This window comes from Mixophyes fleayi, chromosome 4 (genome assembly GCF_038048845.1).
Source record: "Mixophyes fleayi isolate aMixFle1 chromosome 4, aMixFle1.hap1, whole genome shotgun sequence".
Lineage (NCBI taxonomy): Eukaryota > Metazoa > Chordata > Amphibia > Anura > Limnodynastidae > Mixophyes > Mixophyes fleayi.
In genome coordinates, this window is record NC_134405.1 from 46,888,805 (window position 1) to 46,909,818 (window position 21,014).

Here is a 21,014-nt window from a genome sequence, read left to right on the forward strand (position 1 = left end):
GACAACGGGCTAAGGTTCGTCTCTGGGTTTTCTCTTCCGAAGAAAGGCGATAAGCACTTAGCTGCATGGGCTCAGCAGCTTCAAAAGGTGCAGCAGGAGGAGTCTAAAAAGAGCATGAGGTGACGGTAGTATCCCTCTCAGCTTTTCTCTCTTTAAATCTACGGTCAATTTTAATGACCAATTGCATTAGACTCTCCAGTGTAGCAGGAATAGGATATTACAACAGGGAGTCTTTTATGTGTTCCGAGAGACCCAAACGGAACTGGCTCCGGAGTGCCAGATCATTCCACTCGTTATCTGTGGACCAGCGCCTGAACTCAGCACAATATTCCTCAGCAGAGCGGTGACCCCGTTTTAGTGCCCTGAGATGTGATTCAGCCGATGCAGCTCTGTCAGGCTCTTCATAAAGCAACCCCAGGGCATCAAATAATGCATCAACGGACTATAGTGGAGGGCATGTGGAAGCAAGGCTAAACGCCCAGGACTGAGGATCACCCTGGAGCAGGGAGATAATGATGCCAACTCTTTGCTGTTCAGAGCCAGAGAAGCGTGGTCTCAAGCGAAAGTAGAGTTTGCAGCTCTCCTTAAAATTGTGAAAAGAAGCCTTGTCACCGTAGACGCGGTCTTGTAGCTTCAATTTGGGCTCCATTGCAGGACCCGGAAGGCCTTGCTGGGCTTGCGAGGCTCTGGTGGCCTCTTCCTGGGCAGACAAATGCTGAACTAGGTTCTGGACCACCTGTGATATGGTCTGGATCTGGCCTGCAACAACTTGGGCTGGAGTGGGGTTCGTCCCGCTTTCATCCATGGAAGCGAACTCTTCCAGAACTTCACTGACCGGTTATAATGCTACGACTTGTCATCAACCTGTAGAACCAGGTAGAGAGTTCTTCACCTCTAGCAGCCGCCTTTCCAGTAGAGCTCGTTATGCTCACAGGTACTTGGTTGCCCCCAGGACTTATACTCGCGGTTGTACAGGCAAGGACTTATACTCGCGGTTGTACAGGTGTATGAACGTACTGTAGCGTAGAGTAACGGGGTGTAGAATCTAGCATGGTCAAAAGATAGGCCACGGTCTGGGTCCAGGAGCAGGTATTGTGGTCAAGGCCAGGCAAGATGTCAGGACTGGCAGCAGACAAGGATAATCCAGGAATGAAGCAAGGGTCAGGGCAACAGGCAAGAATCAAGTCCACAAGAACAAAGCCAAAGGTCATACACAGGAAGCCTAATAGAAATATTTGTTCAAGCACAGCACCAGGCTAATACACAGAAAATTGGAACTATAACCGACAGGGAGGCTAAGCCATCCATGCCTTATATACAGAGACTGATCAATGGCAAAACACAGAGGACAGCATGATAATCGGCCCCAGGAGCTGTTTAATTAATTAATTCAAGTACTAGCGCACGCGCCCGGCTGCCCCTAATGTTGGGACGCGGCGCTATCACTCACAACGTCCCCACTCTTGTCTAGGAAACGGACGGGGCGAACCAGTAAGTGACAACCCGGTCGCCGAGGAGACGGCCGGGACACTTCCTGCAGGCTCGGAGAATCGCGGTGGCATGAGGATCGAGAGAGGAGGAGAAAGTAGTGGGGTCAAGAGCATCTAGATTGCACCTAGGAAAGCTAGATTTGGGTGAGAGGGGAGGGCAGGAGAAGAATGTAAGGGGTGCTAAAAATGGTACAAAGCGTGCAGCACAATCCCCTATCCCACCCCCAGTTACTCACCTGATCCCGAGGGAATACTATGGAAAACCACCTCCCATGATCTGAGGCTCGCCTTGCTCCTCCTCCTCCTGCACGCCACCGGTACGACCCTTGCACGGGGAAACAAACTGGAGGCTCTACTACCCTTCGACGAAAGGGCAATGTCCGAGGTGACGGCTGCGAGTCAGAGACACTGACTCTACCCCGGCTGCCGACACCTTATTTTGCTCTAGTCTAATACTTCGGCGCCGAGAGTACGAGGGCCTAGGAACAATCCCGCCCAAGTACTCCACCCACCAAAAGGTGGGAGCCCGTTCTGAAAAAGGGGACTTAGTGTTTTACTCACCTGATCACTCATCTCCTTAGCTCCTGACTCCTTGCGTCCTAACGTCACCTGTAATGACACTACCCAGCCTCCCACCAACTCCAACTGTGAGGCTATGGTGGGGCACTCTTACACTGTTACCAGCGGATCCACCAGGGACCTAACCACAAACCAACTAGGGGTCAGGGAGAGACTACGTTTGTCAGAATCACTAGGTGGAATTGATGATACCTGCCAGCAGTTGGCGCTACTGAGTACTTAGGCGCAGAGTCTAACACGCCCATGGTTTTCACCAGGAACCACCGCAAGAAGGTATGGACTTCGCTGCAAGGGACATGCAAGTCGCGGCCCTCAGTATCAGTCAGCTGGCGAGGTAACAATTGACAAAAAAGGAGAAAAATAAAAGTGTGTCTTAGAATAGAGGCACTCTAATGGCCAGAATTTTTTTAAATATATAACTTTATTAATTTGCATTCAAAAGTATATTATTTATTTATTATATGGAGAGTGTTTTCTCGTAGGCCTGTAGCGAAATATTAAAATAGAATGTGAATTGTATTTACCAGGTTAATATGTACTGTTAAGAAGGTAGAAACAGGAAAAAATACCTTGCTGCGCTGCTACTCTGAAGTATAGCTGATACTTCTAAATGTACTAAAGAGAACAAATTGGATTAACTGGGATGTCTGCCACCTTTGGTCATTGGCGGCATGACGTCCTATAAGTGATATATTATATTGTACCAATAGTCACTATATATGGTATGAACGTATTATACGGGACCCTTGAAATATAGTGAAATATAGAACTCAGTTATCCATTTCTAGTTATACTTTACAGGTCCACTTTTTTTAAAGTCTGTTTGGTAAGAAGTATTTTTGTATTTCAGAACAAGTGATATTTATTCAGAGCTAATGTTGCTCAATTACTGCAGCAAAAGAAGTTGCTTATTTATAAAGTTTCAGTGGGAATTGTTAATCCAATCCACATCAAACCATTACTATTGAGTAAAAGTTTTTCCCCCCAAATGTCTATTTCTAGAGTATTTGTATAGCTCAATTATTGTCATTGGTACATGTATATAATACTCAAAACTTCATTCACTCCACGTTTTAGGGACTGATTTTCTATCTAGTATATATTTACTTGTTCCTTAGTATAGATATCATTCATACAGAGCTACTTTTTTGGAATTCTCATTCACACATTACTTCAATGAAAAAGCGCTATATCTAATGAGCATCACTTCATAGCTACTTAGTAGTTGGTTGTCTCTCTAGATAATCTTAAATGCTTTCACAATCTAAATCTATCATGAGTAGCATACGCAGCGTCCGTTGACGCGCGTTTCGCTAAGAGGCTTTTTCGAGGCAAGCCGGGATGTGTGTTAATTGGCTTTATAAATGGGAAAATCCTCCCATAATTGCTGACGTCACTCAGCGACATTGATAGCAACCGTCCGGTCATGGGACTGCATCAGCCAATAATCTGATTTGCTGACGTCGCCTAACGATGTTGATGGCAACCGTCCGGTCATGTGACTGTATAAGCGAATTGTCTGATTTACTAGCGTCACTTAGTAATGTTAGTGGCGACCATCCAGTCATATGATTATTCCAGCCAATTAGTTGATTTAATTTCAGGTGAGGTATTTATCTGTATTGCAGTCATAAGAATGCTCTCTGTATTGTATGGTGGTCATAGGAATGCTCTCTGTATAGTATGGTGGTCATAGAAATGCTCTCTGTATAGTATGGCGGTCATAGGAATGCTCTCTGTATAGTATGGTGGTTATAGGAATGCTCTCTGTATAGTATGGGGTCATAGGAATGCTCTCTGTATTGTATGGTGATCAAACTAATGCTCTCTGTATTGTATGGAGGTCACAGGAATGCTCTCTGTAAGGTATGGCGGACACTAGGAGGCTCTTTATATTGTATGTGTGTGTATATATGTGTATGTATGTATATATATATATATATATATATATATATATATATATATATAATTCATTTCGGGTGGTGGTGATAAGGGGGCCACTGTGATAAAGATGGCTCCATGGCACGGTGTGATAAAGGAGAAACTGTGATGGAGGGCACAGTGTGATGATTGGGCAGTGTGATACAGATGGTACCGTTACATTTATGTTTTAATTTGTTTCAGTGAGTTTTATTTCAATAACCAATTAATTTTTATACAGCTAGCATGTGATATCTGCATTTAAAGTACTTTGATTCTATGGAGGCTTATTACATAAAGATCCTTACAAAGCCAGACCGAGAAGAATGGGGAGGGAGGGGGCTTCAGTGCGGTCTAGAACTTGTAAAGCGCTAGCCACGCCCCCCACATAAGGTTGATCACGCCCACTCGACGACTGGCACTCCCACTTAGATGGGGGGCGCCGGTTCCCTGTCTCGTCCAGGGCACTAAAATGGCTAGTTATGGTAATGTCAATACTCCATCTCCTGGAGGGTCATCCGGTCTGGTGGAATGGGTTAAAGTATATGCCCCCATGGGAGAGAGCAGTGGGGGAAGCTGTGTCGGAAAAAGAGAGCCAAGTTTCAGTGATGGCTAGAAGGTAGAGGGGCCTATTTATCAAAGCTATCCGTCTTTTAATTTAGCGGTAAATCCTCGAAAACAACAGTTTTCGAGGATTATCGGCTAAATTACTATGTATTATTCTAGCATCGCTGCAGATATCTCAGATATCTGCTGCTTTGCATCTCTCATCGTTTTACTGAGCACTCCCCATAACAGTGCATGGGAAGTGCTCAGTAACTCTATGCAACAGTGACCGAAACTTAGCTTTCAACCATGTTAATATACGCCATCTGAAGCTGGCGAACATTAACATGATTGAAAACTTTCACTGAAAACAGCTCTGCTCAGAAGAGCAGAGCTGCACAGCGCATGTGTGAAGGGATCACATGATCCCTCCATGTCACTTTCCGCATGTTCTTCATTCAGGGATTTCTGTGCGCATGCCCGAGGTCACCGGTCGAAGCATGCGCAAAGGGATTGAAAGAGGGGTGAGCAGTGTGGAGAAGTGCCCCGGCGACAAGGCGGCCGAGAGGGAGGCGCAGGACAAAGCTACTCACCAGTCCAGCGGTGAGTATTCATTCCTCCCTGGAAAGGTCCCGGTGGCAGCGGGCAAATGAGCCAATCCCGGCTTACTTCCCGCTGCTGGCCAATCAGCGGCCGGGTCGGCGAACCAATCCTGGCTCGCCTCCGGCCATTCAAACTACTGGTGCCACCGCTAGCCAATCAGGGCTCGCGGCAACGGCTGATATCGTCAGTGTGCCCGCGGCTTTTTCTGTCGCCGGGCGCTAACGCGAGGGCTGTGCGGCGGCGGAGGGGAAGTAGGAGGACGTCGCGTCCAGACGTCCAGCAGCGGCGCGTCCAGACGTCCAGCAGCGGCGGAAGCGTTAGGCAGCCCTTGTAAGGGCTGTGAGCTACCCTGATGCCCGAAGACTTCAAGCAAGACGCCGGAGCAGAGATCGTCGGTGGGGAGCCCTTGTAAGGGCTAAGAGCGCCCCCGCAAAGCAGCCTTTGACAGCGCCAAACAGGAGAAGAGGCGCCGGCGGTTGGAGAGCCTGGAAGACCCGAAGAAGGCGGGTCAAGCTGAGTTTCCTGCGCGGAACAAGTGAGTACCAATTACTCTTTTAGCAGGACGCTAGGACCTGACGTAGAGTACGGAACACTCGGTTCCTAAGTAGGTACTAAGAAGAGTTCTGGAGCGGTTTATAGAACCCCATCCATCCGTCCGGAAGGGCACCCAAGTTCAGGACAAGACGGGCTTAACGGCCGCGGGCGCAGGCCTGTGGGGCACAGCGTCTCAGGACGTGAGAGTGGTCGGTCTAAGGTAACGTCCGGTGTGGTGAGTTCCATAGCGGTCCCTCTGGATCGGGTAAGTAACAGAGGTGTTGGGAAGGGCTGTCATTGTGCTGTCTCTCTTGTCTTACAGGTGCTGATCGGAAGACAAGGTAAGTGGAAGGAACCAAAGGGGGCACCAACGGAGAGTTAATAAATTTGAGAAACTTTTGAATCCGCATCTATGGGATGGGGATTGAAAAGTTTATACTGAAAAAGCGTAGGGTAATAATAGACCCCTAAGAGAGATGGAGATGAAGAGGTTGCGGACAGAGGGCAGTTTATTGCACATGACACTGCAGTTCCAGAGGGCACAGGAGAAAGCGAGGGAGGGAAGTGGGGAGATATGGATGAGATTGGCAGGGTTACTTGAGCGGGGAGGTGGGTTGTGATTAGGGTAGGACGGGGGGAGCTGGGGGTGAGGATGGGTATAGGACTTGAGCAAGGAGACATGGGGCGCATTTATCAATCATCGGCAAAAGTGAGAAATAGTTATCAATCCTTATCGCATGGATAAGGATTGAACTATTTCTCAAATTTATGAACAACAGATCATAGGAACAGCTGTTTCGAAAAACTGCTGTTTCTGTGATTACAAAAAAATCATACTTACCCCCCCTCTTCGGAAGCGCTGTCTCCGGATCTACTCCTCGTTCTCTTCATCCTTCAATTGCGCATGTGCATTTCGAAGAACTGCACATGCGCACAGAGATCCCTGCTCTGTCTCTGCAACTATCGTTGCAGAGATAGAGCTGTAAGTGACAGGGAGGGATCCTGTGATCCCTCCACACATGCGCTGCCCAGCTCTGCTCTTCGGAGCAGAGATGACAGCATTGGATTTTTTCGGAACTTGTTAGATTTGAGCTGGGAGCAGTCACCATACTGTTGAATGTCAACTACTCCTAAAAACGAAGATGAGTGCAAAGCAGCAGATATCCACGATATCTGCTGCAATGCACCTTTCATAAATTTGCGGAGGACACCCAGGAAGCTTAATTTGCCGGTAAGAGCACTATCATGCTTTCTTAAATATACCCCATGGTGAGAGACAGAGGGTAGATAAAGGAGAGGGAATGGAAGGACTGCATGGAGTGGAGGAGGGGTATATGAGAAGGGGAGGGGAGCATGAGGGAACAAAGAGTTGTGCGTGTTTATGATGACCACAGTTTAGCTTAAAAAGGAACAAAAAGATTGTAACTGTGCTCTAACACTGCCCACAAATTATGTTACATGTGAAAACTTAAGTTGTGTTATTTTATGTGTCTCTGGATAAAAGGTAATCTGTCTGCTCTATATTGCTTGGCATCTGTGAGGATACCAGGGTAACGCATAGCCCATGTTTGTTGCCAGCTTACTGACTGGCCCAAAAGCAACCTTATTTGCCAAGCTATCACCTGCCTCAGAAAGGGAAACCTTTTGTCCTATGATATAACCCTGAGAGACCATATTCTAATGGCACGGTGACATACATGGTTATACTATACACGTGGAGCATTTTGGAGAAGTGTGACTGGCATATTTCAGAGAACAGGGGGACTCCAACGGGTACTGGACCTTTATTGATGCTGCTGGGTACTTGTGTGATGGATTGATATCGGCTTAGTTTTAAGAGAATACCAATAAAAATAAGAAAAAACTAAAATGTGAAGAAAGTGTTGACTGCAATTTCTGGCTGTTCGGTGGCAACAAATGATCGGCGGATCCCAATAACTGGTGGTGAGCATGGGGTTAATGGTGGCTGTTTTTCCCACACAGTAAATATAACATCTGTTTGAACGCTGCGTGGAAACAAAGTAATGCTTTCCCGCTCAAATTCATTCCCGAGTTGCTAATAAGACTTAGTATACCGTTGATCTGGGAAGTACGTTACTACTGGCGGGTTAATTTGAAATAGTCCACAGTTTATTTTAAGCCAATCAAAGGAGGGGGGAATGCTTAACTCATCCAATCATCGTGCAGCGCTATGTATAAATAGGATTGTTAAGCTGCCGTCTTTAATATTCATTATAATTTTGAATAATGGCTAGAACTAAGCAAACCGCTCGCAAGTCCACCGGCGGGAAAGCTCCCCGCAAGCAGCTGGCGACCAAAGCTGCCAGGAAAAGCGCCCCAGCTACTGGCGGCGTGAAGAAGCCTCACCGCTACCGTCCCGGCACTGTTGCTCTGCGAGAGATCCGCCGCTACCAGAAGTCCACCGAGCTGCTGATCCGCAAGTTGCCCTTCCAGCGCTTAGTACGTGAGATCGCCCAGGACTTCAAGACCGACCTGCGCTTCCAGAGCTCAGCAGTCATGGCTCTGCAAGAGGCCAGCGAGGCTTATCTGGTGGGGCTCTTCGAGGACACCAACCTGTGCGCCATCCACGCCAAGAGAGTGACCATCATGCCCAAAGACATCCAGCTGGCCCGCAGGATCCGAGGGGAGAGAGCATAGATACTCGTCCCTCCTACGTACACAGCACAAAGGCTCTTTTCAGAGCCACCAAATGCGCATTCGAACGAGCTGTATCCTCCCATCTACCCAGCTTTCCGACATTATATGACCTGGGAGGGGCGGGTGCTTTATACATGTTGAGATCTAAAACCTGTTTTAAAAGTTATCCCGTTTTTTTAAGTGTTACTGTAACGTCCCTAAAATTCATTTTAACAACAGTTCTCCCTTCGGTGCAGGACGAAACATTGCCTGGGTCTATACTGATTCCTAGAGTAACTAAAGTACGTCTGGGTTACCCAATGGGCGAGAGCGGATTCATTCTACAAGCCGTTAAATAGATACTGCAAGACAGACAAAATATTAAATTGAAGTCGGCTTATTTAGAACGTTGGCTGGTAGAATTGTATGTATTGTAATAAACATTCGTACAGGGGATGGTGGTGGTACAGTATAGGAAAACCTGTTATCCATGACTTACAGGGAATGTGAATACAGCCCGATCAGAGAGAAGGTGGGTGGCTCTGAAAAGAGCCTTTGTGGTCTCAGGATATCACGGGTGAATTATTTGGCGCTGGTGTATTTGGTGACGGCCTTGGTGCCCTCGGACACGGCGTGCTTGGCCAGCTCTCCGGGCAGCAGCAGACGTACGGCGGTCTGGATCTCCCTGGAGGTGATGGTGGAGCGCTTGTTGTAGTGAGCCAGGCGGGAAGCTTCTCCAGCAATGCGCTCAAAGATGTCGTTGACGAAGGAGTTCATGATGCCCATGGCCTTAGAGGAGATGCCGGTGTCGGGGTGGACCTGCTTCAGCACCTTGTAGACATAAATAGCATAACTCTCCTTCCTGCTCTTTCTCCGCTTCTTGCCATCTTTCTTCTGGGTCTTGGTGACGGCTTTCTTTGAGCCCTTTTTGGCTGCTGGGGCAGACTTGGCTGGTTCAGGCATTATAGCGACAAAACGATCCCAATCACAATGTGCAGAAACTGTTCCTGATACCTCCCACAGCCGCTCTATTTATAGGCAGCCCATGTAAATGAGACCCACAGTCTGCTCTGTGCACTACTGGATGTTGTGCGATGTCAAATCCCACCCGCTGCTGCGGATTGGTGTTTGTTTGAACTTGAGCGGCACTAGCTAATTTGATAGCGGACCAATGAGAGAAGGGTGTCTGTCCCTACAGCGTATAAATATACGGAGGCGGGACAGATAGCCTTATTGTTGTAGATTGACTTACACATAAGTTGAAATGTCTGGAAGAGGCAAACAGGGCGGTAAGACCCGTGCTAAGGCCAAGACTCGCTCATCTCGAGCCGGTCTCCAATTCCCGGTCGGTCGCGTTCACCGTCTGCTGAGGAAGGGGAACTATGCGGAGCGTGTGGGAGCTGGCGCCCCGGTGTATCTGGCAGCGGTGCTGGAGTACCTGACTGCTGAGATTCTGGAGCTGGCTGGGAATGCCGCCCGTGATAACAAGAAGACCCGCATCATCCCCCGTCACCTACAGCTGGCTGTGCGCAACGATGAAGAGCTCAACAAGCTACTCGGTGGGGTGACTATCGCCCAAGGAGGAGTCCTGCCCAACATCCAGGCCGTCCTACTGCCCAAGAAAACCGAGAGCCATAAACCAACCAAGAGCAAGTAATTTCCTGCTGGATAATTGTCCCCACAACACAAAGGCTCTTTTCAGAGCCACCCACCCCGTCCCTAAAGAGCTGATCCACGACTATAACATCCCGCTTTAGCTGTGTGTTAACTCGAGTTAGACGAGGTTACATTGTAATGCTCGTTAGATAACGGACACAGTTGAACTAAACTCCCCCATCCAGATTGGCGGTGTCGTCTATTAAACAAAAGTGAACCATATATGGCACTGTCACGGTGCACTGACGTTACGTTTAAACAAGCTGCAGACACTTTATAATAAGACGGCAGGAGTCAGTATATACGGCTATAATCTCTTTTCTCGCACCACCGCCGGAAAGAAACAGCTACTCTAGAGCTCAGCTTCATAGCGCACACATCCACCCCCATAGAGTAACAGAAAAGTGTGTGTGGAGGGGGATATATACTATATAGCTCTGTCGAGACCGAGTGGGTGGCTCTGAAAAGAGCCTTTGTGTGATTGACAGGAGTGCGGCTCCAAGTTACTTCTTCTTAGGAGCAGCCTTCTTCGGCTTAGCTGCCTTTTTAGCCGGGCTCTTGGCTACTTTGGGCTTAGCTGCCTTTTTAGCCGGACTCTTAGCCACTTTGGGCTTAGCTGCCTTTTTAGCCGGGCTCTTGGCCGCCTTCTTGGGTTTCACAGCAGGTTTCGGCTTCTTAGGGCTTTTTACTGCTTTCTTGGCTGCTGCCGGTTTCTTGGCCTTTTTCGGGCTCTTGGCTGCGCTGGGAGACTTCTTCGGGGACTTGGGCACTTTCTTGGCTGCCGCTTTCTTGGGTTTAACCACCGCCACCTTCTTCTTAGCTGCCTTATCCTTGCTCTCCAGCTGCTTCTTGTTGAGCTTGAAGGAACCGGAGGCGCCGCTGCCTTTCACCTGGATCAGGGTCTCTTTCGTCACCAAGCTCTTGAGCGCCACTTTCAGGCGGCTGTTATTCTTCTCCACATCGTAACCTCCAGCAGCGAGGGTCTTCTTCAGGGCGGCCAGGGAAACACCGCTGCGCTCCTTGGATGCGGACACGCATTTAACAATCTGCTCAGACACGCTTGGACCGGACGTTTTGTTGCCCTTCTTGGAGCTTCCTGCAGCTGCTTTCTTCGGCTGACGCTTTCCCTTGACGGGGGCCTCTGCTGGAGCAGCGGGCGCTGCGGCGGGAGCTGTCTCTGACATTTTCCGTGCACCAAATAGAAACAAAACTTTTACATGCAGATAATCATCAACTGAGTTGTTATATAGAGCCCAGGAATGCGAAGCCATTGGCTGTGGTGAAGAGCCAATCATGTGCGCAGATTCCGGGGGTATTGTTACCACGCCCATTATCCTCATGGACGCCGTTCTAGAATGTCGGCTCCCGCTTTGTGTTTCTATGGCTGAAAGAAATGAGTTTAATATGAAGTGTAATAATACCGGCTCGTTGTCCTTTATTTCATCAGCACATTGTGACGCCCTTTCGTCGTGTGTAGACTTTTTATATTGAGGAACCCCGGGCAAATACACTGAAAATACACCCAACACCCCCATCTCCCTAAATCTCCTCTCTGTATCTTAACTTATGATCAAATACGTGGATGCGCCCAAAGAAAGCTCCCGGATCCCCCAGTGACTGAGCAGAGTAAACCTTCCTACTTCTCCTTTTATGTCATGTTTCACTTCTCACGTCTTATTTCTACCTTTTTAAACCTTCAGACTCCTGTGAGACTGTCACGTTACACAGATGTTCCATACTGACAGGCATACAGTCATGCACCACAATCGTCAGCTCTGAATATGTCCAGTAATCACTATTCCCGATTTAACATTTGCGACAGTCTCCTACCAGACAACACTGAAAGGATGGTCACACGGCAGTTTGAACACGGAGCATGCAGAATGCAGCCACCGCCGCTGAATAAATGGTCACAGACTGGTACAGAAAGTGAGTGAAAGTGCAAGCAGCGCTTTATTCCCAGCCTGAGAGCTCAGAAAACAGAAACATATACTGAGTTAACCGAACACATCTACGTTCTGCGTTCTAACAACAAAAGGTCGCCCTGATTGACATTACAGGACCAAAATATAATTGTACTACAACGGCCTGAAAACTGGCAGTGTTGGTATGACTCAGGAACCTGTTGCTTGGTGCTCCTCCCCTATTTCCCTCAAGTTCCCAATCAGGTCCGCCTCTCCTGTATAAAAGGACAGCTTGTCTAGCGTGTAACTTAGTTCGTTTGTTGTAGACGGAAAGAAGATTACCTTTGAACATGTCTGGCAGAGGGAAAGGCGGTAAAGGACTCGGAAAAGGAGGCGCCAAGAGGCACAGGAAAGTCTTGCGGGATAATATCCAGGGTATCACAAAGCCCGCGATCCGCCGCCTGGCTCGTAGAGGAGGTGTGAAGCGTATTTCTGGCCTCATTTATGAAGAGACCCGTGGGGTGCTGAAGGTTTTCCTGGAGAACGTCATCCGGGACGCCGTCACCTACACTGAGCACGCCAAGCGGAAGACTGTCACCGCTATGGATGTGGTCTATGCTCTGAAGAGACAGGGCCGTACTCTGTATGGATTCGGAGGCTGAGCACTGACTCCTCTCGTCTAATTTCATTACACACACAAAGGTCCTTTTCAGGGCCGCCCATCTCTTCCATTAGAGAGCTGTAATATTGCCCTAGTACTCGGTAGAATGTGTGGAATTCTCCCCACTATATATCGGTGATCTGTTTAACTTTTGTATCCTCGAGGATACACGATTAGCTATTTGAAACATATGCAAAGGTGATCGCTGCGTGTCAGTGTTGCCTTAGAAAAGTTTGTTAATAAGAGACTATCGCGTCCTGCTGGTAACAATGCACGATTGTAAAGCATACCAGATTATATAATAATTACATCTTGCACAGATACCTTTGCTGAGTAAATGTGACCAGTGGTATTGCAGTCTGTGTAAAACATTAAACGGTGCAACTCACGATTTGAACAATATATTATCTTTCCAGAAAACTCTAAATATGTGTCCCTATAATTGATATCTTGGTGCAGACTTTATAATATATGTGAGGTCTGGTAAGAGCAGGGAGATGGCATGAATGAAAGTAAAGTTTAAGTCAGCCTGGCTCATTCCCTCTTACATTTCAAAGGACAGCAGAAAGCATTCACCACAGAACTGGGTATTTGTTTTAATCATACATACAATAGTTTTAATTCATAGCATGGGACAATGTAGCACTGTGAAAATGGAGATGTGATTGCCACTGTTCATGCAGCGGTTATGATACATAGTAAATATAATATGTGATTTGACACTGTATATTAAATCTGTTCTTTGTTTCAGTCTGTACACTTCCCTGCATTCTAAGAGAGACTGTTACAATGTGCCTCAATACAGATGTTAGTCCTGTTTTTGTATTGTGACATATTAGCTGTATAACTGACATATTAGCTGTATAACATTGTTCTCTCTTTATTAGGAGCGAAGATTAGGGGGAGAAATTATATTCATAAATAATGGACACATGTTTGTTAAGTATTAATATCAATTATAGGAAGTATATTTAGGAAGGATTAGATTTTTCTTATGTGGATTATAGGAAACATGCATGCGCTCTCGGATCACATGGTCCCTTTGTGTGTGATTGGCAGCCCCCCTCTCTGATCTGGATCCCTGGTGTCTTGTTATGTGTTAAGAGTTACTTCAATGACAGGACATTGTTTACAGTGAAAGCTTTTGTCTCCTATAGCGGTTCATTGCAGCTTTAAAGTTATGTCATAGATGAGGTTGCTTTGCATTCCACTACATGTCACATAGTAGTACAGGCAACTTTATCCCTGATATCACATTTCATATATTTGGCTCATAATCTCGACAGCCAGCAAACCAGTCAGACAGCCAGCCACAGGGTTAACCAGGAGATAGGCATCGAGAAGCCCCGTCTGCCAATGGGTTACTTGCAATTGGGGATTTGGGGTTGGGGAAGTCACCCAACGAATGTCAGACAACAACTCTGCTACCACTATTTTGCACATATGCGTGGCCCAATTTCTCCCCTGTTGCCTCATACTTTGCTACATGACAGTGTCAACCTCCACTCTAGCTGAGTGACCGCACTAATGAGTTCCAATGGGACATCCAGGAACTGTGTACTGCTGTCTACCCCACCACCAGAACCAGGTGAGATCCTTACGGGACAGATCAGTGGCTTAGGCCAGAGTCTTTGGACCTGGAGGAGGAAGATGTGCTTGGGATAAGTCGAGACACTGAGTAACAAGGGTTAAATGTGTGCAAGAAGTGGCATAGTTTTATAACAACTGCGTTCAATACACCACTGGGTACACACCGTAAATTTTAGTGTTCAACTGCCAGGGAAGGGAGATGCAAGACCTATCACTCACTCACATCCCCTGATAATGAAGAAAATGGAACCAACCAGCTGTGTCTAGCAGCAGTAACCACCAGTTGGGGGTAGCTCACAATGTGGTTAGCAAACGGTTGCACCAAGGTCTGTCGCTAGCAACGTCAGGAGCATGACGCTTGGGACAGAGGGTGCAGGTATGCATGAAGAGGCTGAGCTACAAGTTGAGTGATCGCTGACAGGTAACACCGTACGTAGTCTGAAGGCACATGTATCCAGATGGCCGGTGCATGATATAGTGCCCGAACATGGAGATGGACGGGTGACAGTACAGCACAGGAATATGCTGCGACCCTGTTTATTTTCAGAATCACACTTGGTGGTACCAATTGCGGAAGAACAAGTTGACCCACTGGTGGTGATGGAGGACTTCTGGTTCATGTTCCCACACATTGAGGATGTAGCAAATCCCCCACCTGCCAAAGATACGGTCATCCAGACCCCTCTTCCAGTCCTAGTAGGAGACAGCCCCACAGGGCCTTGCCCGCTATCCTGCCTCCCATAAGGCCCCTGAGGACAATCTTGGGTAGCCCCAGCAACCGGATTGCAAGTTACGTGTGGTCTTAGACTCTCTTTATAGGGACTACAAAGGACAAAACAGTGGGAGTTTAAGAGCCAGGACTGGCGACACTTTGGTTCCGGTTGCATCACGGTCCATCGAACTGCGTGTGGATGACGTCATCCGGTGATATCCCTAGACGGCACGTTATTGGAACAACGCGGCTCCCCTTGAGGGGCATTATGCAACACCGCTACTGGTGGACAATTTAGGTGTTCAGCGAACAGTGAAAAAGAGGACAAAGAAGTCAACTACGAATGTACGATGGAAGTGTTACGACTAACGGTCTTATATTCAACCTGTAGAATCAGGTAGAGAGTTCCTCACCTCTAGCAGCCGCCTTCCACGTAGAGCTTGTTATGCTCAAAGGTACTCGGATGCCCCCAGGACTTATTCTCGCGGTGGTACAGGTGTATGAACGTACCGTAGCGTAGAGTAATGTGGTGTAGAGTCTAGCGTGGTAAAAAGACAGGCCAAGGTCTGGGTCCAGAGCAGATATCATGGTCAAGGTCAGGAATGGCAGCAGACTGGGATAAAGCAGGAACAAAGCAAGGGTCAGGGCAACAGGCAAGAATCAAATCCACAAGAACAAAGCCAAGCACAGCAGCAGGCTAAGACACAGAAAACAGGAACTATAACCTGCAGGGAGGCTAAGCCCTCACTGCCTTATAAACAGACACTGACCAATGTCAAAACAGAGAGGACAGCATGATAATCAGCCCCAGAAGCTGATTAATTAATTCAATTACTTGCGCACGTGCCTGGTTGCCCCTAATCCTGAGACCCGGCACTATCACTCACAGCGTCCCGACTGTTGTCTAGGCAACGGCCGGGGTGATACAGGAAGTGACGTCCCGGCATGGAGACAGCCTGGACACTTCCTGCGGGCATGGATAGTTGCGGTGACCTGAGGGACCACCACGACCCGTTACAGTACTTCCCACCCCCCCCCCCCCTTGAGGAGGGATCAAGGAACCTCAAAAACCAAGTTTTCCAGGGAATTGTTTCAATAATCTATTGAGCAGTCTGTCAGCGTGCAGGCGCCTCTCAGGAACCCAAGAGCGTTCTTCTGGACTGGATCCCTTCGGATGCACCAGAAAATGGGTTTGTCCCTGAATCCTCTTGGAGTCGAGAATTTCTCCACAATAAATTCATGAGAACCATGCAAGTTGACTGGTCGGGGTTTGGGTTGTTCAGGAGTCTCAAACTTGGAGGACGAGACAACAAGTTTCAGGAGGGAACAGTAAAACATATTAGGGATTCTCAAAGAAGGTGGAATCTTCAGCCTGAAGGCAACAGGGTTAACTTTTTTTAACAATAGAAAACGGTCTAATGAACCTAGGTCCCAATTTATTGCAGGGTTGTTTGAGCCTAATATTCCGGGTGGACAACCAGACTTTGTCTCACACCTTAAGAGAACAGTTCCTGAAATGACGATCTGCAAAAAAAATTGACCGAGAGGTGGCCTGAAGCAGGGCGGAATGGAACTTCTTCCAAATAATTGTGAGATGGGAGGCTGTTTGGCGTACCCCAGGAGAACCAGAAGAGTTGATTGAAGCAAGAGAATTAGACCTGGGATGGAGGCCATAGTTGCAAAAGAATGGAGATGTGCGGGTGGAAAAATGGCAAGAGTTATTATAGGCAAATTCGTCCCACGGAAGTAAAGAAGATCAATTGTTATGGCATTTGGAAAAATATAATAAGATGAATTGTTCCAATGACTGATTGACTTTTTCTGTTTGTCTGTTTGACTGTGGATGGTAGGCAAAAGACAGACTGATGTTGATGTCAAGGTGGTTGCAGAAAGATCTCCAAAACTGAGCCATGAACTGAGACCCACGATCAGAATCAATATCTTCAGGCAGACCGTGGAGATGGAAGATATAGCGAATGAATAGTGATGCCAGAGTTCGGGCATTGGGTAGACCTGCCAAAGCGATAAAGTGGGCCATCTTGTTAAATTCATCTACCACCACCCAGATTGTTTTGTGACCGGGTGACCAGGGTAAATCTACAATGAGGTCCATCGACAGATGTGACCAAGGTTTACTTGGAGTGGACAACGACATTATTTGACCCGACGGAGAGCTTCTGATACTCTTGTTTCTAGCACAATCTCTACATGAGAGTGCAAACTCTTTAAAATCAGTGGCCAAATAGGGCCACAAAACTGTGCGCAGGAGGACTTCAGTGGTTTTGAAAACTCCAGGATGTCCGGCAATCTTGTTGTCATGAGCCTCAGATAGTACAGCCTTCCTGAGATGGACTGGTACAAACAATTTATCTGAAGGAGTCTAAGGAGGAGCAATTCTTTGGAAATGGTGGAGAGCAGCACCCAAATCCTGGGTCAATCCTAAATGAATTGAGGATGAAGGAACTGTAGAGAGCGGAACAGTGGAAGGGGCATGAGAGGTCATAAAGCGGCGGGAGAGTGCGTCCGTGCATCCGCTTAAACATTCTTGGAACCAGGTCTGTAAGAAATAATAAACTTGAAGCGGGTAGAAAACAAGGCCCAGCGTGCTTATCTGGAATTTAGACGTTTGGCAGATTAGGGCAGTTAGAGGAGCTACCAGGTCCAAGAAGGAATTAATAAATATCAGGTAATAATTCTAAAGCCTAGGAATCTTTGTACGGCCTTCAGATTGGTTGGGCATACCCAATCTAAGACTGCTTGGACCTTGCTGGGATCCATGAGTAACCCATCCTAGAAATATAGCCTAGAAATGAGACCTTATGGATCTCAAATTCACACTTTTCTAGCTTGGCAATGAGTTGATGTTGCAGAAGTTTAGAAAGGACATGTTTCACGTGAAGGCGGTGTTGGTCCACGAATGAAGAATATATCAGGTATAACATGACAAAGCGCCCTAATAACTCTCATAGAACATCGCTTATTAGATCCTGAAAGACAGCATGTGTGTTGCATAAACGAAAAGGCATGGACAGGTACTCATAGTGACCTGAGTGGGTGTTGAATGCGGTCTTCCCTTCATCCCTGTCCTTGATACGTATAAGGTTGTATGCTCCTCGTAGATCAATCTTGGTGAATACTGAAGCACTTCTGAGTTTATAAAAAAAAAGGACTGATATGAGTGGAAGTGGGTAGGTGTTTCTGATGTGATTGTATTTAACCCACTAAAGTCAATTCAAGGTCGAAGAGAACCGTCCTTTTTTAGTCACAAAGAAGAACCTGGCTCCTACCGGGGATTTAGAAGGCCTAATAAAGCCCATTTTAAGGTTATCCTTAATATACTCCTCCATGGAATGTGTTTCTGGTAACGAGAGAGAGTACAGTCTCCCTTTTGGGAGTTTTAGAGCCAGGATCTATGTCAATAGTGCAATCATAATCATGATGAGGAGGTAGCGTGTCAGCTGACTGCTTAGGGAATACATCAGAAAACTTATTGTAGGGTGACGGAAGCTGATCTAGAGGAACCTGGAGCAGACGAACAGGCACAGATAAGCAGGATGAAGAACAAGAAGGACTCCAATGAATGATGTCTCCCTTGTTCCAATCGATGACCGGACTGTGGAGCTGCAGCCAGGTATGCCCCAAGATCACCAGAACGGAAGAGCAATTAATTAGATAAATGGATGTTATGACTGTCTTTGTTTTTTATCTGGCAGCAGAACCTATAATCCATCAGAGGTGCTGCTACTGTCCTGCTCCTGAACTCTGCAACATGCCTGAAGGAGTTAATCTCCTTGTCTGATGCTAATTAGAACTGCACCTGTTGCACTGCTTTAAGTACCTGCCTCTAGCTGTGCTCTGAGCAGTTCATCCATTTGTTCTTGGCTGCTGCTAACCTGCTCCTGTGCTATTTGGTATACCTGCTGGACTGAACTTCTGTGTATGACCCCTGCACAGGGCCATCTTAACAACATTATGGGCCCCCGGGAAAAGCAGTGCACCGGGGCCCATATATATAGATATATATATAGATATAGATATTTAGATGTATACAGATACAGATATAGATCTAGATATATAGAGATTGATAGATGTACTTGCTCAGTGACCCATGTAGTTTTTCTTTTGTTGTTTTTTTTTCTTTTGCAGGATTATTTATTCTCATTAAGAGAAGTGCCTATGGGGCCCACTTGCTCGTGGGGGCCCCCGGGCAGCTGCCCACCGTGCCCAATGGAAAAGATGGCCCTGCCCCTGCCTTTACCTTGGACCTTGCCTGCTTGCCTGAGACCCCAAATCATTTGCCTGTACCTTGGACCACGCTGTTTTACCTGTTGCCCTGACCTTTTGGACAGACTTCTGGACCTCGCCTATTTGCTTGATATCTGCCTGGCTATTTGGATTTGTTTTTCTGGTCTCTATTTGATCCCTGGACTCTGTCTGCTTTCCTGGACATCCTTGTGCCTTCTGGACTGGGGTAAACTTATCATACTTGTTCCTGCCATTTTACTATACAGTCTCTTTTGGAACCTGTTATCCGTTTATTTCAGTTATCTTTGTTAATATATTAACCTGAATAAATGCACTTTGCCTTACACTTCTGTTGCACTTTGTGACTGCACTGGGATTCATAACATGATGAACTGCCATACAATCTGGGCCTGCTGATTGCACACCCTCTGACTTAGTCCTGAAATTCCTAGTGTTGTTGCATTGAACTATGTGTTTGGCTATTAGACATGTCTGTAAATCCACAATTACAAATGCTGCAAATGGACATTGTTCATCTCTGTTACCAAATCATACAACTATCCATTTTACTCCAAGAACTACTCAAAACTATTCCTGCTGCTGTGATAAGTAATTTCAACACTAATTCTGATTTTAAAGCAACAAACTCCTCTAATGAAAGCATTCAGACTGCAGAGAATTCTCCCAGAACTTTTTCTGACATTGGTGCTGCATCTATGATATTGCCAGCGGTCCCTACCATTAGGGATTCTAAACGACCAAGCTACCTGCATCCCCCTCTCACTGAGGAGGAACGATGGCGCAGAAGGATTGGTAAACTATGCCTCTACTGTGCCAGTGGCGAACATCTCTTACAAAGTTGTCCGCTCCGCAGACCACAACATCCTATGGAGCAGCCTTCAGTGTGCTCCTCTCCAGACCCTAGATTGTTCTGCACAGCACCTCCTGTTGCTTTACTTCAGCCTAATCTGCCAGTTCCAGTTGCCACCTGTCCTGCGGTGCCAGTTCCAGTTGCCACCTGTCCTGCGGTGCCAGTTCCAGTTGCCGTCTGTCCTGCGGTGCCAGTTCCAGTTGCCGCCTGTCCTGCGGTGTCAGTTCCAGCTACTGCCTATCCTGTGATGCCAGTTCCAGCTACCGCCGGCACTGGGTCTCCGGCCATTGCCTCCTGTTCCGAGGTGCCAGCCTCTGCCTTCAGTCCTGAGTCCGCTGTGTCCGGTCCTGAGTCCACTGTGTCCGGTCCTGAGTCTGCTCCCTCTACTCCCGAGTCTTCAGCCGCTGCCTCTACTCCCGGGTCTTTAGCCGCTGCCTCTACTCCCGGGTCTTCAGCCGCTGCCTCTACTCCCTGGGCTTCAGCCGCTGCCTCTACTCCTGAGTCTTCAGCTCCAGAGGGGGCGCTGCCCTTACAGTCTCCTCCAGAGAGGGCTCTGTCCCTCCAGCCCATTCCAGAGAGGACCCTGTCCCTACAGCCTGTTCCAGAGAGGGCCCTGTCCCTCCAGCCCGTTCCAGAGAGGGCCCTGTACCTCCAGTCCCCTATCGAGTTGCCTGTCCATGCGGTTCAGCCCGGGTTGCCTCTCCATGCGGTTCAGCCCGAGTTGCCTGTACATGCGGTCCAGCCCGAGTTGCTTGTCCATGCGGTCCAGCCCGAGTTGCCTGCCCATGCGTTTCAGCCCGAGTTGACTGTCCATGCGGTTCAGCCCGAGTTACCACTTGGTACTTTCTGCATTGAGGCATCTCACAGTGCTGTTTGCTCTGAGGCATCTCACAGTGCTGTCTGCTCTGAGGCATCTCATAGTGCTGTCTGCTCTGAGACATCTCACAGTGCAATCCAGTCAGAGTTCTGTGCCCAGTACGGGCTTCCCATCAAGTGTGCCTAACTTGCCATCCCAGTCGGGACTCCTGCTCTGCCGTTCCAGTTGAGGACTCTCCAGAGACTGCTG

The 21,014-nt window shown here is 47.6% G+C and overlaps 5 protein-coding genes across 5 annotated transcripts; 3 read left to right on the forward strand and 2 right to left on the reverse strand.

The window, feature by feature from the left end:
- Positions 1–7,917: 7,917 nt before the first annotated feature.
- LOC142149770 (histone H3) lies at positions 7,918–8,382 on the forward strand. Its single transcript, XM_075205076.1, has one exon. The coding sequence runs from the start codon at positions 7,920–7,922 to the stop codon at positions 8,328–8,330; it is 411 nt and encodes a 136-aa protein (XP_075061177.1). The 5' UTR covers positions 7,918–7,919; the 3' UTR covers positions 8,331–8,382.
- Positions 8,383–8,844: 462 nt separating this feature from the next.
- LOC142149771 (histone H2B 1.1) lies at positions 8,845–9,297 on the reverse strand. Its single transcript, XM_075205077.1, has one exon. The coding sequence runs from the start codon at positions 9,270–9,272 to the stop codon at positions 8,892–8,894; it is 381 nt and encodes a 126-aa protein (XP_075061178.1). The 5' UTR covers positions 9,273–9,297; the 3' UTR covers positions 8,845–8,891.
- A 199-nt stretch (positions 9,298–9,496) lies between these two features.
- On the forward strand, positions 9,497–10,018 carry LOC142149772 (histone H2A type 1-like). The gene has a single exon (XM_075205078.1). The coding sequence runs from the start codon at positions 9,574–9,576 to the stop codon at positions 9,964–9,966; it is 393 nt and encodes a 130-aa protein (XP_075061179.1). The 5' UTR covers positions 9,497–9,573; the 3' UTR covers positions 9,967–10,018.
- A 398-nt stretch (positions 10,019–10,416) lies between these two features.
- LOC142149773 (histone H1.01-like) lies at positions 10,417–11,149 on the reverse strand. The gene has a single exon (XM_075205079.1). It carries the CDS (start codon positions 11,147–11,149, stop codon positions 10,469–10,471), a length of 681 nt encoding a protein of 226 aa, XP_075061180.1. The 3' UTR covers positions 10,417–10,468.
- Positions 11,150–12,219: 1,070 nt separating this feature from the next.
- LOC142150630 (histone H4) lies at positions 12,220–12,531 on the forward strand. Its single transcript, XM_075205827.1, has one exon. It carries the CDS (start codon positions 12,220–12,222, stop codon positions 12,529–12,531), a length of 312 nt encoding a protein of 103 aa, XP_075061928.1.
- The last annotated feature ends 8,483 nt before the right edge of the window (positions 12,532–21,014 follow it).